The sequence below is a fragment of the Epinephelus moara genome, chromosome 15, assembly GCF_006386435.1.
Source record: "Epinephelus moara isolate mb chromosome 15, YSFRI_EMoa_1.0, whole genome shotgun sequence".
NCBI lineage: Eukaryota > Metazoa > Chordata > Actinopteri > Perciformes > Serranidae > Epinephelus > Epinephelus moara.
In genome coordinates, this window is record NC_065520.1 from 3,693,412 (window position 1) to 3,707,375 (window position 13,964).

The window sequence follows — 13,964 nt, forward strand, 5'->3', positions numbered from 1 at the left end:
TCATCACACCACACATCAAAAATAAACAATTAGGTGAACAGCAGCAATGCTGGAGACATTGCGGGCAGATGAGTGCCAATCACACACATGTCTTTTGGTCTTGTGTAAAACTGCAGGGGTTCTGGGACAGAGTGGTTCAGATTATGAAAGAAATTTTTACATACAAGATACCCAGGGACCCCCGGATAATGTAACTGGGTTTGACCCCAGAAGGAATTGTTCAAAAGGAGAACCTGTACCTTTTCAAAATACTGACCTTGGCATGTAAAAAGGCCATAACAAGAAACTGGCTGAAAAATGACCCTCCAAGCCCAGGATAGTGGATGGGTATTGTGGAGGAGATTTACTCGATGGAAAGGCTGACTTATTATCTCAGAATGAAAGCAGGGACCCTGGACCGACAGTGGCACAAATGGACTGTGTATCAGAAAAAAGAAGGGTCAAATACTCGACAGACCTAATGGACAGTGGAAAAAGCCGCAATAAGAGTAGTGTGCCTCACTTCCATTTATTTATTTATTTATTTTTTTTATAGTTTTAGTTTATTCTCCTTTTTTTTATTCTACTTTCATTGTTTACCTTCCCAAGTTGCCATTGCATTGTTGTGCAATTGACTTTGTTCATGTAAGGGGTGAAAAAAAAGGGGAAAAAAAGCAAAATAAAAAGTTTCAAAAAAAAACATAGGGGAAAAGGCAATAAGCAACTTGGTAAGAAATGTCCCACTAATTGCAAAAAGAAATATTATAGATAGATTACTAGATTAAGATAAATAATTTAAATTATAAAGAAATAGGGAAAAAATAAAAAAGCTAGGGGAAACTATATTTATTATCATTATTATTACTACCACATCTTAAAATTATGTTACAGAATTATTAGAATTTTTCAGCACTCTTTCCAGGCCATTTCTTTCTTTCTTTTTTTTTTTTTTTTTTAACTAATTTTCTGTTTTAATTTTCTCTTTTTTACTGATTTTTTGGGTCATTTCTTCTTTCATTGCTCATTGCCTTCTTCCTATGTTTTGAAAAGAAATCAAGCCAAAGGGTTAATTGGAAACCATGTCCAGACCTGGAAAATGCCATTGCTAATTTCATAACTTACCAGGACTTTCAAAAAGGTGGGAACCCTGGAGCTCTTCCACTGTGGTTTCATAAAATTGTACATATGTTTTCTAATAACCAGGTACCTCAGTGCAGTGTATCTTTTTTATCCCCCCCCCCCAATAAAAATTTAAATCAACCTTTTACCAATGCACCCCTCAAACAATATCAGTTATGAATATTGTTACTTCAATCTTACAGCACAGGTAACATGCAATGCTCATACTGTAGAACAGCACGAACAAAAAACAAATTATTTGTTTGAATCGGAAAAAGAGGAAACTAAATAGATCTTTTTTGCCTTCCTCTCCTTTTATAGTAAAATTAAGTTCTTTTCCACCAGCTCCCATGCTCCAGCATATTGCGTCTCATTATTTCGCAGTGTGAATGTTACCTTTTCTAACTTAATCATTTCTATTACTTCATCGATCCAATCTGTCTGTATGTATTGTGTATTAAATTGCAGGTAACTGATATCATTGAGGGTCAGTGAATATGTCACTGTTGGCGTGTAGACAATCACCTGCTCAGACTGGAGGCCTGGAGTCTCTCCGAGCTCTGAGCTTCAGTCATGGGCTGTCCTCTGTCCAGGCTGAGACAGAGGCTGGAAGACCCAACAGTCCTCTGAGGCCAGGAGAGAGAGGGCCAAGAGCTGAATGTTATTCCAGAGCTGGGCCTTCCTGTCTGGGTACTTCCACCTCTGGCACCTTCTGGCTTTGTGTAGCCGCCACAGGCTCTCCTGCTTCTCAGAGATTGTCCTGCAAACACAACAGATAAAAGCCCTGGTCTCTAAGCACAAGTTTTTGCATTGCTATCATTGTGACACCCTGTTGTTTCTTCTGATTTCTTTCTTTCCCACTCACTCTTCTCCTCCTGTAGTTTGTCTCTGATCATCTGCCTGATCCTCCTCTCCTTCCTCCTCTCCTCCTCCTCCTCGGTCATCCCAGCGCTTTGTTGGTTTAGGGTCCCGTACTGCTCGGCTGCCTCCCGGGGAGTGAGCCAGTCCAGCGTGGAGACGCAGGAGACGTAGTGGTTTTTCCATGCTCCAAATTCTTTCTCTCCTGGAGTGCAGGGGAGGAACCAGCCTCTAGCGATGCAGCGGCCAGCCCAGAGACAGTCCTGGGCAGAAGGACATGGAGGGTAAGCAACAAATGTCTTAATTTAAGCAATAAAATTCACTTCTGGGTGTCTGACCTGCTCGGCAAGAATCCTCCAGTGCCAGTTGACCTGGGCGGCAGAACAGAGGTCACGAGGGGACAGAAATGACATCACATAGAGGGACAGGAACCGAGGTAGCACCGATGTGAAGTCCACTTGAGTCACAGGAACGGTCTCAATCAGCAAATCCCTGCAGCACCTGCTCACATTGTCAGAAGTGTTCATTTGTTCAGGTATTGAAACAAATTCAATACTTCTCTAGCCCCAGCAAAGATGCATAAACTTCATGACACAAACACACAGAAAAAGACCTTACTTGAGCTGTGACTTGGTGCAGCGTGTGAGCAGAGAGTGCAGCAGGTGCTTCCTCTGTCTGTCTGTCCACAGGTCAAACCAGTGCAGCACAAGGTTCATCCTCTCCTCAAACAACTGGGACAAAAAGGGGAAAGGACACACACAAAAAAGCCTTTCTACAGTCAGTGAAGAATGTGTGGAAGGTGCACCTCATTGCATAAGAGTCTGGCTGCTCTGCCAAAAGCTACACAACCCTGATGAAGACTGCAGGACAAGGAAGTAAACTGATTTTGTGATAACGGCTGGAAACATCGCTCTAATGGGGCCATTAATGAAAGAATCAAGCCAGGTCAAGTCTTGCTTGCCTTTTACATTTTTTGGAGCACTGCCTTTTGGTGTTTTTTGTTATGTTGGGGGAACAGCGGAGGATTAATCTCAGCGTTAATGTAATCTTTACAAAATTACCCTTTATCTAGGACATAGTGCTACCATTGCTCTGTCAGGTGAAAATATTAATCTTCAACCTTTCAGAAAACCAGGATGCTTTTTATTAACTATATGTGGCGATATCTTGAGATGGGAGAGGCATATTTCGATTCCCATATTTATTTTATTAAAATAAAAAATGTAACTAAAATAAAGTTGTCTGTCCTCCCATTTGACTATGTGTGTTTGTTTTTTGCTGTCAATCATTTACTAGTATTGTTCATTTATTATTGCTAATGCTCAAATTGTTGAGTGCTTATGGGATTAAATCCTCAAGTTTTAATAAAAGGAAATACAAAATACCTTACTGTATGTCAAAACTTTCTTCTATTCACATTCATGAGAAAGTAGGGGAGTGCAGAGCACAACCTAATACAGGGTAAATTGTAACATGGACTTTTTATGTGGTTACACAGGCTTGTTCTGGACAGTTAACCACAATACCACCAAAGAGTGACCTGCAAAATTTGAAACTTATGTTCAGTTTGAACTCATGTCCTTAATTAAATAAGATATACTTTGTATTTTAATTTGTCAGGTATCTTATTGACAAAGTTTCACAGTCTTGTCAATATCCATACATTCAGCACTCATATTTTGAGATGTGGATCTAGGTTACCCTTTTTGTGTACATGTCCAACCATTGAATATGGATGATAGACTAACAGATGGATGGATACATGTAAGAATACCCAGCCACCCCCTGATGTAGATGGAGACCTATACTATATAGATAGAACTGGATTGAAATAATTTTGTTAAACAGACTTTTCCAGCAAGTGTTACAACCAGTATGAATAGAGGATCATGTGAACTGCTAGGCTAATTTATACAATGTAAAATGCCATAGGCTTGTGCTAAGAATATTAGCATGTTGTATTTGTGGGGAAAATGTGTCCAGCAAAAGACAAGTGCTTTGTCTATGAATGCTGCTAGTTACCCTCTTTAACCCTCTGCCTGTAACATCTCACTTCTACCACTTCTCAGTGCCATTGTAGAAGAAAGGTAAGTTCTAGGGAAAAAAACAACTGTTTATTTGTAGCAGAGATGTGCTCCACTCTTGCAAAGTGCTTTCATCTGTATGCATTAACCCTTGGCAAGAGGACTTAAACCTGGATGCCCCAAACCACCTCTGCACACAAATAATTAATTTAACTTGGTGCATATTTCTTTTGTTGTGTGCACAGTTTCAGGTTAATTGGCAAATTAAATCAGTGTTATTTCATGTTACTGATAACGTGGAGGATAAAGGTGTAAAATCTCATCTCATTTTTTCTTTTTAGAAGACCTATCTATTGAATTTATTTATGAGATATTTATTATTGGATTCCTTTCCTAATTGCCATATGTTTAACATTCCCTTATTAACTATTCAACTATTGTTGGACTGATTGTTTGTCAATGTACATTTGGGATAAATAAAGTTGTCTGAAACTGAAACTGAAAGAGTCGCATATATGCTGCGTGTATAATAATTTGGTCATTCCTGCCATCTGGTGGTTGTTAATAAAAAATAAATCTAACACAAATGAAACTTTATCGAGCCTTGAGTAAAGGTTCTGCCGGTATCTGACCTGCAGGTTACTCGTCTTGTTGTTCAGAGGAGTCCAAGTGCTGAAGCAGGTTTCGGAGCGCAGGCTGCGGACCCGCTGCGGCTCACAGTCCGTCCCGCGGAGCTGCCACCGCTTCACCGAGTGAGGGGTTACTTTCCCGTTCGTCTCCATGTTTTCACACAGGATAAACCGCTTTGACAAAACGCCTCGAGTTCTGTCTAAATGTATTTAGTCCCATTTATTGTCACTTTGAGCTCTGTAATGAGCAAATGCTGAATTACAGGCTGCCAGTGTGCGGCTCTGCTCTCAGTAACCTTAGAGACGCGTCAACAGAAGGATGCGCACATTCCTTCACACAGCTTAACTCTCCTGCACATTAATATGTAACAGGATGGGTTCAAGTCTGTGATCATGAAGCAAAAAGCAGCTTGTCACATTAACAACAGTCAAATACTGTCACTTTATGTGGTCGACACTTTTTCCAACTTCTTTGATTAATGCATTCCTTTATGGACGGATAATACATAATGCATCATATTGGAATGCCAGACGCACTTGGACTGCAAAATGTCCATCAATAATCTGTAGTTACATGCTAAAATCCATTCATATTATGATGGAGTTAATTAATCAAAGCATTAACTGTACTACTTCTTCAGTCTGCAGGCAAAAAACTGCATCATCATGTCTGTATTGCGATGAAATTTGGGTATATAAATCAGTAGTCTCGCTCACCAGACCTTTCTCAAGAAAAGAAAGGTCTGGCTGGGCCGACTCTAACTGTGAGATTGGAGGAAAAAACACCCCGGCTGCTTGTACTTCTTTCAACCAATCACAATCGTTCTGGGCGGTGCCACAGCAACGGTGCGCTTGCAAAAATATTGCCGGGGGGAAACAGGTTTTGGTGTAACACGCCCACAAAAATATCACCTACAGGACGCGAACCATGGCAGAAAAATGGCTACATCCCCGCAAGATCAAACACCGCAAAAGTTAGTAAAGGACGTGTTGAAAACGGTTGAAAACTGCTACACAACCGGAGGTGGTAGGGCGGGACTTCAGCGGGTGGCTCGTTCCGCCCAATGAGAGGCTGATCTCTGCAGCGAACTTCCGCCCACTCAGACTAATAAATCAGGGACGTCTGGTGCTGTCTGCAGAAAGTCTGCTTGAAGCCCCCCTGTGGACTAGATAAATTGTGGATTTGGACAGCTTGCAACACTTGCAGACTTCCCGGGAACACACCCACAAAGTCTGCAAGTCTGTGAGCACTGCAGTTCCTGACATTTGGATTCATAAATTGAGTCACTTATTGGCACCATTCCCTTTTGGGATGGTTTAAATTAAATGGATGGTTTAAAAGCCAAGAGATTCAGACAACACATTTATTAAGTCAATAAAAGTAAAATCACCAAACAGTTAAAACAGTAAAACACTTAAAAATAACCTCACATCCCCCGACAACACTGGTTAAAACAGGAAGTGATAAAATAAAGTCGGATTTACAATCAAAGCAGCATCAAATGATTAAACCATCTAATAACACAGAATCCAAACCTGCTCTATGTGAGTCGATTCAAAGGTTAAACCAATAAGGCAAAAATGATTAAATTAAATTAAGGCATGGTTGTGATGTCAACATTTGGATTGATTAGTCGTTCCAGCGTCTCACAGACACACCTGTGATAATGTGCAGTGTGCTTTGCATGTTGCATGGACGTGCAAATATATTCAACACTGAATGAGGTGTTGGAGGTGATATCAGGCCACTCACATGTAGCAAGGAATCATATGGTCAACCACAAACTGGGGTCGCAGCTTATTTTCTTACTCATTCTTATGCCGATTAATGATTTTAATTAGAATTTCATCTAATTTTCTAGAGGTTTTTATTGTCTCAGATAAAAACTGTTTAAAGCTATATGTTGAGAAACAGTTATAAACATAATATCTGTATCTATACTTTGATAAGTCTGGCTCTGATTCTTTAGTTTGTGATGTTAGACACTGACCTGTGACAGTAGATAAGACAAAGTGCAACAGAGTGAGTTTATACATGTTTGAAAAAAAGGAGCAAGCTGGCGGTCAGTTCACTTTTAACAAAGCTGATAAACAAATACTGAAAATGTCCTTTTATAGACGGGTGAATAAATCAACTGTTGGACAAAACAAGGTGAGTATTTCATATCAGTATCACTTTGGTTAGCAATGCAGTGCAAATCTAGACTGTTTGGTAATAAGTGAACTGCCTACAACTTGACTTTAAACACGCCACGACAGGGATGCACCAAATATTCCTACTTGATATTAGCCACCTTCTTTAGCACTCACTGTTGGCAGTGAAATATAACATTGTTGGTGCATCCCTGTTATGACATCTTGCAATACATCCATTGCCCTATGCAGACAGGGAACGCTGGTGAACAGCTTTGTTGCCGTTTCTGCCACAATACTTAAGAGAAGTTGTGCCTCAGGCTCGCTTCAACTCCACCTTATCAGGTGCAGCCCCTCAGGGTGGCACGGGTCTGGGTCAGATGGGGTTGAGAAGAGGATCACATACTGGCAGTCCTTGGGATCTCTTGGGAGTCTGCGAGATTCAGTTTCTGACTGGAGAGGCAAGGTAAAGGAAGAACACGGCCAAAGATTTGGACAAGATCAGTGCTGGATGGACAAGAAACCTGAAGGCAAAGAGGGTTGAGGGATGCCTCAAAGATACATGTAACTTTTCAGCATTAAAATGTTAAATAACAACTTGTCCAATGTTATATTTTTTGTTGAATTGTGTACTTACATTATCCCAAATGTGTGATTTGCTCCGCGTCCCCTTTCAGAGACATCATATCCCCTTTGCGCATGCATCAGGGTTGCAGTTGCTGACGAGAAGCCGACATAAATAGACTTCTTATTCAGTTTTAAGATGCATTTTCCTGACACAGCTTTAAGATCTTGATTGTTTTTAACTATATATTTTAATTTAGATGAAGGGCTTTAAGTCATGGGATGTTTGGATCTTAGGTTATCAGAGAAACAAGCTAAACAAACATTTGCGGCAGCCTGACTCCAGCCTTTGCCATGCTGAGTAGAATCAGAGAAACACTGATTTTCAATGTGAAAATGCTTGACTGAGTGTTTTTACCAGTTTATTTCACCTCGTCCATTTGTTTTAAAGAGGTGGAGACCTCTGCAGATAATTCGATTCCTAATTAAAATCTCCTTAATAATTAACACCAAGGGAATCTTAACTGGGAGAAACTGATTGCCATGGCAGTATTGCTCCTCACCTTTTGTTACTGTTTTGATTGAGAGCCTCTACGTTTAAGACTAGTGAATGCTATATATCAAAAGGATACATAGAAGAACTCAGCTCCTCCAGCTGTGGAGAAAAGGAACATTTTGATCTTGTTATACATATCAGCAGTTGTGTGGCAAACTTTGATCACCATAAAGAACCTTCAAGACTTTATCCTGTTTGACATGCAATAAGCAGCTAACTAAACTCTTAAAGAGTTTAACACTTTAACAGGAACAAGCAGCTAATTCTTTGCTGGGATGTTAAGTAGCTACAGCACATCAATGGACAGCTTTACCAGGACGGCATTAAGTACATGCAACAGTACATGCAACAGTACAATAAGCTCAATGTACTGTATCACCAACAATTTAGATATCTGGGTATCTAAAGAGAATGTTGCTACTCAAACATAGGTAACGTTTTTACAAATAATGTTATTGCAGTCTTACATTCAGCAGTAATTTGTCCATGTTGGTGTCGCAGGCCATTTTCCTCTGGTCCTCAGGCATTTCATCCACCTCACCATAGAGGTCAAAGTGCAAACGGGCCAACTTCTCCTGCATCTCTCTCACATGCTCCATCTGCCCAATGGAGCACTCGTTGCCTGACACAGAGACAGGAAACAATTCAGTTTAAGAATCAGAGGTTATCGGGCATTTACAGCAGATGTTACAGGGTCAGTTAACATTTTGTGTAAGCTGTCATCTAGATTTAAGACACCATTGTTGTTTTCATCTTAAGACATCCATGGGACAGTGTGTGCTCTGCTGGTAAGTGCCTTTTAAGTCCAAATTACCAAATGCTTGTAGTTTCCCTGAGTGGAAGTCATTGAGGAGACTGAGCAGGCCGTTCTCCATCTCCTGTACATCTGAGACATCAGTCAGAAAGGAGTGCTGGATGATAGGTGCTGCCTGGCCCTGGTTCTGACTGGATTTGCCACCTAAACCCAAATGCTGCCTGGGTTTATCTCTAACTGCCCTGGGAAAAGACAGGAACAACAGAAAGCAGTTATAAAGGAGTGATAATCAGATCTGACTAACATCACATGCTTGCATTCATTAAATGCTGAGGAAAACAAAAACATGATATGGAGCTGTTCTTAGTGAAATCTGCACAGTTACTACCTTCTACTTTTGCTCTTCTGGCTGGAGTGAGTCCCCGCGTTCTGGCTGTAGCCTGCGTGCCGTCCCCCGGAGGAAGCGCTGCTCTTTCGGCCAGAGCCACCGGTTGGAGCCGCAGTGCTGGTGGAGGTCCTGGGACTCTTTCGCTTTAGCTTTCGTTCCTCCATAACTTCATGTTACGGTGCTGTCTGGTTAGCTAGAGGGCAAAGCACGACAAACTGACACCAGACACTGCAGACAGCACCGTAACTCAATCCAGAACCATCAATCTAATCACGCAGATACATCACCCCGATAGATATTACCGTGGTTCGTGACCAAGCTAACGTTAGCTTAGCAGCTAGCTACTCGGCTAATCTGCAGACTCAGAAAATAGTGGCCTCGAACATACGCCGAAGGACACATTCACTCACACTTGCTGCTGAGCTCCTGGTTAGCCGTCTGTGGCACTGACAGATATTCCACACGATATAAACACTTGTTGAATCATATAAAACTACGTATGTACCCCGAAGGCTAGTCAGCTAACCTGGAAACTCTGAAAACTTCCTGTTTTGGTGGGACGCAACGCACCCAAACATGGCCGAATTCCAAATACCTTTGTACTGCACTACATTATGAACTAAAATACAGTATGTCATCTCACCTAACATGGTGGCGAAATTACAGTATTCTCGACTTTTGGAATAGCACAAGAGTACTTATTTTTTTACTAAAAGCCTACCATAAGTCCATGAAAGTGTCTCATCTACTCTGCGTAGTGTCTCTCAAAGGTTCCTCACAACGAATTGGAGCGCGGCTCAAAGTCGGCCGTGCGTATCTTGTAAACAGTAGGATTTTGCTGGCAAAAAGTATGAACACAAATGGGGATTTTATAAATCTCCCCCTTTATTTGACGCATTAAAAAGCCTAAAGACATATTCATGATCCAAAATAATCATCAAAATAAAAACGACTCGATTACTGAGAAATGTGTTTTTCGTAATCCCCTTTCTTACCTTTACAAGACACTTTCTATGTTGTAGCCTACATTTTCTTTATAAATTTTTTTGTTGTCCATAATGACGACATGCCTGCCCACACTGTTGTTTAAACTGATTTATTTATTTTAAATTTCCCTGTATGTTTTTTGTTGTTGTTTGTGCACTACTATTTTTGTGTTATGATTTTATGGAGATATTGTACACTTTTATTAATGTACTTATATTCTCTTATTTATGACTGCTTTTATTTGATAATTCCTGTGTTTTTATTCGATCATGCCTCTGTTGTATTTAATGTCTTTGTGAAGCACTTAGGTGCACTTAGGTAACTTGAATTTTTAATTTTATTAATTTTTTATTCATGATGTTTCTTAATTTAACCATTTAAGAAAGAAAAAGAAGAAAGCAAAAAATGCTCTCTGGGGACATGTAAAGAAAATGTGAAAAAACAAAAGGCCTAGGACTTAATTACTTTTATTCAAAAGTTCAGACTGGCATTGTAAAACATGACTTTAGTTCATTACTATACAGCTGATAGCATGACTCCAGACATACAAAAAAACAGTTAATCATAATTATATTAGCATGACCATGGTGGTTTTAGTGGGATAGAAGAAAACAAAATGTCTACAGAGTGAAGCCTGTTTTCCAAAATCTTAATCTCAAAGAGGATTTTCCCTGTGAAAGTGAACTGTGACTGACATGTAGTTGCGACAAACAACCACAAGGGGGAGATAAGTGAACACCCAATACTGATCCCCCCTCTCCCTCATCTTAATTAATAAAGTATTAATACCTGATAAACATGCTGAAAGGGGCACTTTGTACATTTTAATTAACTGCGAATGTTTTCATAAACATAAACTACATTCAAAATGCTGATTAGTTGAATTCCAGAGCGCCATTCAAGCCTTTATTAGTGTACACCAAATATTCTCTCACTGAATGAGGTCTGTGTGTTTTGGGGTCTGTAGGTGATGCTATTCCAGTCACAGTCTTGAATAGCTGCACAAATAGCTGGTTTTATTCACTTTTACCAACATCCAAGGAAAAAATGTTCTCATTTTCAGTGTTTGCCTTTGCATTATTGTTGTCTTGTTGGTATTTACAAGATGGCCTTTATAAGTCACTCAGGAGGGGGAAAAAGCATCAGACAGCATCAGATAAATGTTTCATCTGTAACAGAAATTAATTCTGGTTTGCAGCTTAAAGCTCTGATTTCATGCTGAGGGTCAAGCAAAACAAGTTCCCACTGAAGATATCTAAAAAATAAAACAAATAAAAAGCATAAATATAAATATGTAAAAGTCATGTTGTTGTTACTGGCCAAATTCTGGAACCACCTGTCATGTTGAGACCAATCTGACTTTTTGATGATTTTTGGATTCATAGCTCAGGAAATAATGCAACAGTAAAAGTCTGGATGTAAGAGTGTGTGGCCTTCTCACTGAAAATGTCACATTAACACAGATTACTGCTTCCTCCTAAGTCGTAGCAGGATCTCCATGTATATTTCAGTAAATTCTATCAGGCTCCGGTGTCTCGGTGGATCAGTGCTTATCGCTGTTGCTTTACATCGAGATGGACATGGGTTTAAATGTTCCTGCATCTCCCCACTATGCATGCTTTGGTAAGGTTTAGTCCTATGTGGCTATCCTATTGGAAAATGGTCCTTACTTTCCACAGTTGATCAGTTTACTGATCACCACCCAAAAAATAAGGAACTTACACTAACTGTTGTTCTGTTTGTCTCTGTGCTCTTCTCACCTATTTTTAGTGGGCACCAATCAGGATTTTGCTGTATTTGAATAAATATTGATGATGGCTGTGGAGTGGTTTGCTCATGTTATCTGATCAAACCACACCCACACAGTCCTAATGAAGCATATTAACTGAGTTTTTTACTGTTTCAAGAACCAAGGGTCAATAAATGTCCTTTAAAATTAGCTTTTCTAATGAAAACAAGAACGATTTAAAAGAAAGTATAGGATCCTGGAAACTATACTGGGACTATACTATATTTTTGTACTTTTCAATAGTTTTCATTTCTATTTTTTTTTTTTTTTTTTTTCAATTTCAGTTTAGTTTCAGTTAGTTCCCAGAGTTGGTCTGCTTGTTTTACTTTAGTTTTTCATTAGTTTTGGTATTAGTTTTTTATGATAATATGAGGGGTATTTATCAGAGAAAGATTTAAGAGGTTCAGAAGATGTATTTCAATATAAAGGCAACTGACTCAATTATGTGGACATCCCAGTCTCAATAGACATTATGCACCAATGCCTCCTCATGCTTGTTGTGTTGACAAATTAAACCAAACTGACAAACGCTAAAGATGTTTCTTGTATATTTTTATTTAATTTAGTTAGTTTTGTTCATAGATAATATTGCTTCAGTAAGTTTTTGTTCTTTTTTTTTCTAAAGTCTGGTTTTTATTTAAGTGAACTAAAATGTTTTTTCCACACCATTTTTATTTTTTAAAATATATTTTTATAATTTTATTTTCTTTATTTTATTCATTTATTTTTATGTATTATTATATTTGTAATATATATTATTTTTTGTGTTTATTTAATTTTATCATTTATTTTTGTTGTGTATGTTTATGATAATACTAATAAATGTTATATAATAATATAATAATGTAATTGTTTAGTATTATTTATTTTTCTTTATGAAATATAAAATACAGTGATTACTATTCTGGAGGTATTTTTAAATCAAAATTTTTCTGTTCCAGTTTCTTGAGTTACACCTGGCACTGCCGAACTGAAATGGTTTTTGATAGACTTTTTAATTACTTGTTATCAATCTGTCTTTTCAGTCAGCCGGTTGCCAATACTTAATAATGACCAGTGTATGAGATTCTCATGACTTTAGTGTTTAATAGTCAGCACTGTTCAGCCCTTCCATTACCACATCAGCTGAAGCATTTGTTGGCCATTACCTTTTTATTTTTAGGACAGTACCGTGACCAGTGAACCATCTAAAAAGGGGGAGAAAAAATGGAAAAATTCCCTGAATTGTTGAAAAAGTTCCAAAGTTTTGGGAAAACTACCTGCTGAGGAAAATGGCCTCATGCTGGCGGATCATTTTCTCTCCTCTCTGTGTTGCTGTGTCTTTTCCCTCCTCTCTCCCTCCTACCCTTTCCTGCTTTGTGAGCCCATGTGTGTGCCTGAGTGTGTATTTGCTGCGTGACAGTGGCTGAGTGAGGTGAACCAGGATAAAATGTTACAGATGAACACATTTAGACTGTCGCGTCCACACAGCCATTAACTTAGTGGATGTACACACACACACACACACACACACACACACATACACACAGAGAAACACACACACCTATCTCTCATCCGTAATTGCTGTGTAGGTGCAGTTTGGAGAGCTAGCTACTAGTTACAGCCAGTTCATTCTTCTCTCGTGTGCGCGGCTGCTTAAATTATGCATTGGATTGTAAATGAATGACAACTCGTTTAATTACACACCCCGTCTTACTGCTAATTCTAAGTTACCTGCCTTTATAATGCAACATTATTCCAGCATTTTAACAGATTCGCTTTAGCCACAGAAGACACTGTAATCTGGGAGCAAAAGTGATTTAGATAAATGAAACAAAAAGCATAAAAATACAAGATGATCTACCTGCGTGTGACGAGCCCACACGGTTTTATTAAGATAAATAAGAGCTTCTGTTTTTGTCTGTCATGAACAATGTCATTATTTCACACTGAAATTAAATCTGTTTGTCATATTGGAGTCTTTCTCTCTGTGGACTTGACCCATAAATCAGAGCAGAAATGTTCCTGTGGTATCAATTGGAGAATAAAAGCCTGAAGGCCGCTCTATTGTTTCTATTCATGTGCGTGTTCCATGTACATCCCTGTTCGATACTGTATATCCCCAGTGTGACAGGACACTCAGGGGACTTGTAAAGTAGACACTGGGTGTGTGCGCAGGTCTATTGGGAATTAGGGTTAAGCAGA

The 13,964-nt window shown here is 39.1% G+C and overlaps 2 protein-coding genes across 6 annotated transcripts in view; both read right to left on the reverse strand.

Moving 5' to 3' along the window:
- LOC126401623 (epithelial cell-transforming sequence 2 oncogene-like) overlaps positions 1-5,821 on the reverse strand; it is a 141,952-nt gene extending 136,131 nt beyond the window's left edge. For all 4 annotated transcript variants that reach the window (XR_007571103.1, XM_050062960.1, XM_050062959.1 and 1 more), the window contains exons 1-5: positions 4,613-5,821; positions 2,575-2,687; positions 2,295-2,457; positions 1,964-2,219; positions 1,624-1,858 (exon numbers count right to left, since the gene is read on the reverse strand). Coding sequence is in view for 3 of the 4 variants with exons in the window: in XM_050062960.1 (XP_049918917.1) it covers positions 1,624-1,858; positions 1,964-2,219; positions 2,295-2,457; positions 2,575-2,687; positions 4,613-4,762 (917 nt within the window). In the remaining variant the exon portion in view is untranslated. The remainder of the gene's footprint in view (positions 1-1,623; positions 1,859-1,963; positions 2,220-2,294; positions 2,458-2,574; positions 2,688-4,612) is intronic.
- A 138-nt stretch (positions 5,822-5,959) lies between these two features.
- On the reverse strand, positions 5,960-9,744 carry ccdc28a (coiled-coil domain containing 28A). 2 transcript variants are annotated; one of them, XM_050062981.1, is made up of 6 exons: positions 9,726-9,744; positions 9,005-9,197; positions 8,677-8,858; positions 8,330-8,484; positions 7,939-7,961; positions 5,960-7,195 (listed from the first exon to the last, which is right to left on the reverse strand). In XM_050062981.1, the coding sequence occupies exons 2-6, from the start codon at positions 9,166-9,168 to the stop codon at positions 7,141-7,143; spliced, it is 579 nt and encodes a 192-aa protein (XP_049918938.1). In that variant the 5' UTR covers positions 9,169-9,197; positions 9,726-9,744; the 3' UTR covers positions 5,960-7,140. The 2 variants fall into 2 exon arrangements, with proteins under 2 accessions (XP_049918938.1, XP_049918937.1); XM_050062980.1 differs by lacking the exon at positions 9,726-9,744 and adding an exon at positions 9,415-9,574.
- Between the last annotated feature and the right edge of the window lie 4,220 nt (positions 9,745-13,964).

Excerpts from the sequence above, each read along its gene's own strand:
- ccdc28a (XM_050062981.1), bottom strand. The coding sequence starts at position 9,168 with ATGGAGGAACGAAAGCTAAAGCGAAAGAGTCCCAGGACCTCCACCAGC. Across the intron at positions 8,859-9,004 it reads CAGAAGAGCAAAAGTAGAAG|GGCAGTTAGAGATAAACCCA; the intron begins GTAGTAACTGTG and ends GTCTTTTCCCAG. Across the intron at positions 7,962-8,329 it reads TGGACAAATTACTGCTGAAT|CTGGAGGAGCTGAGTTCTTC; the intron begins GTAAGACTGCAA and ends TTTTCTCCACAG.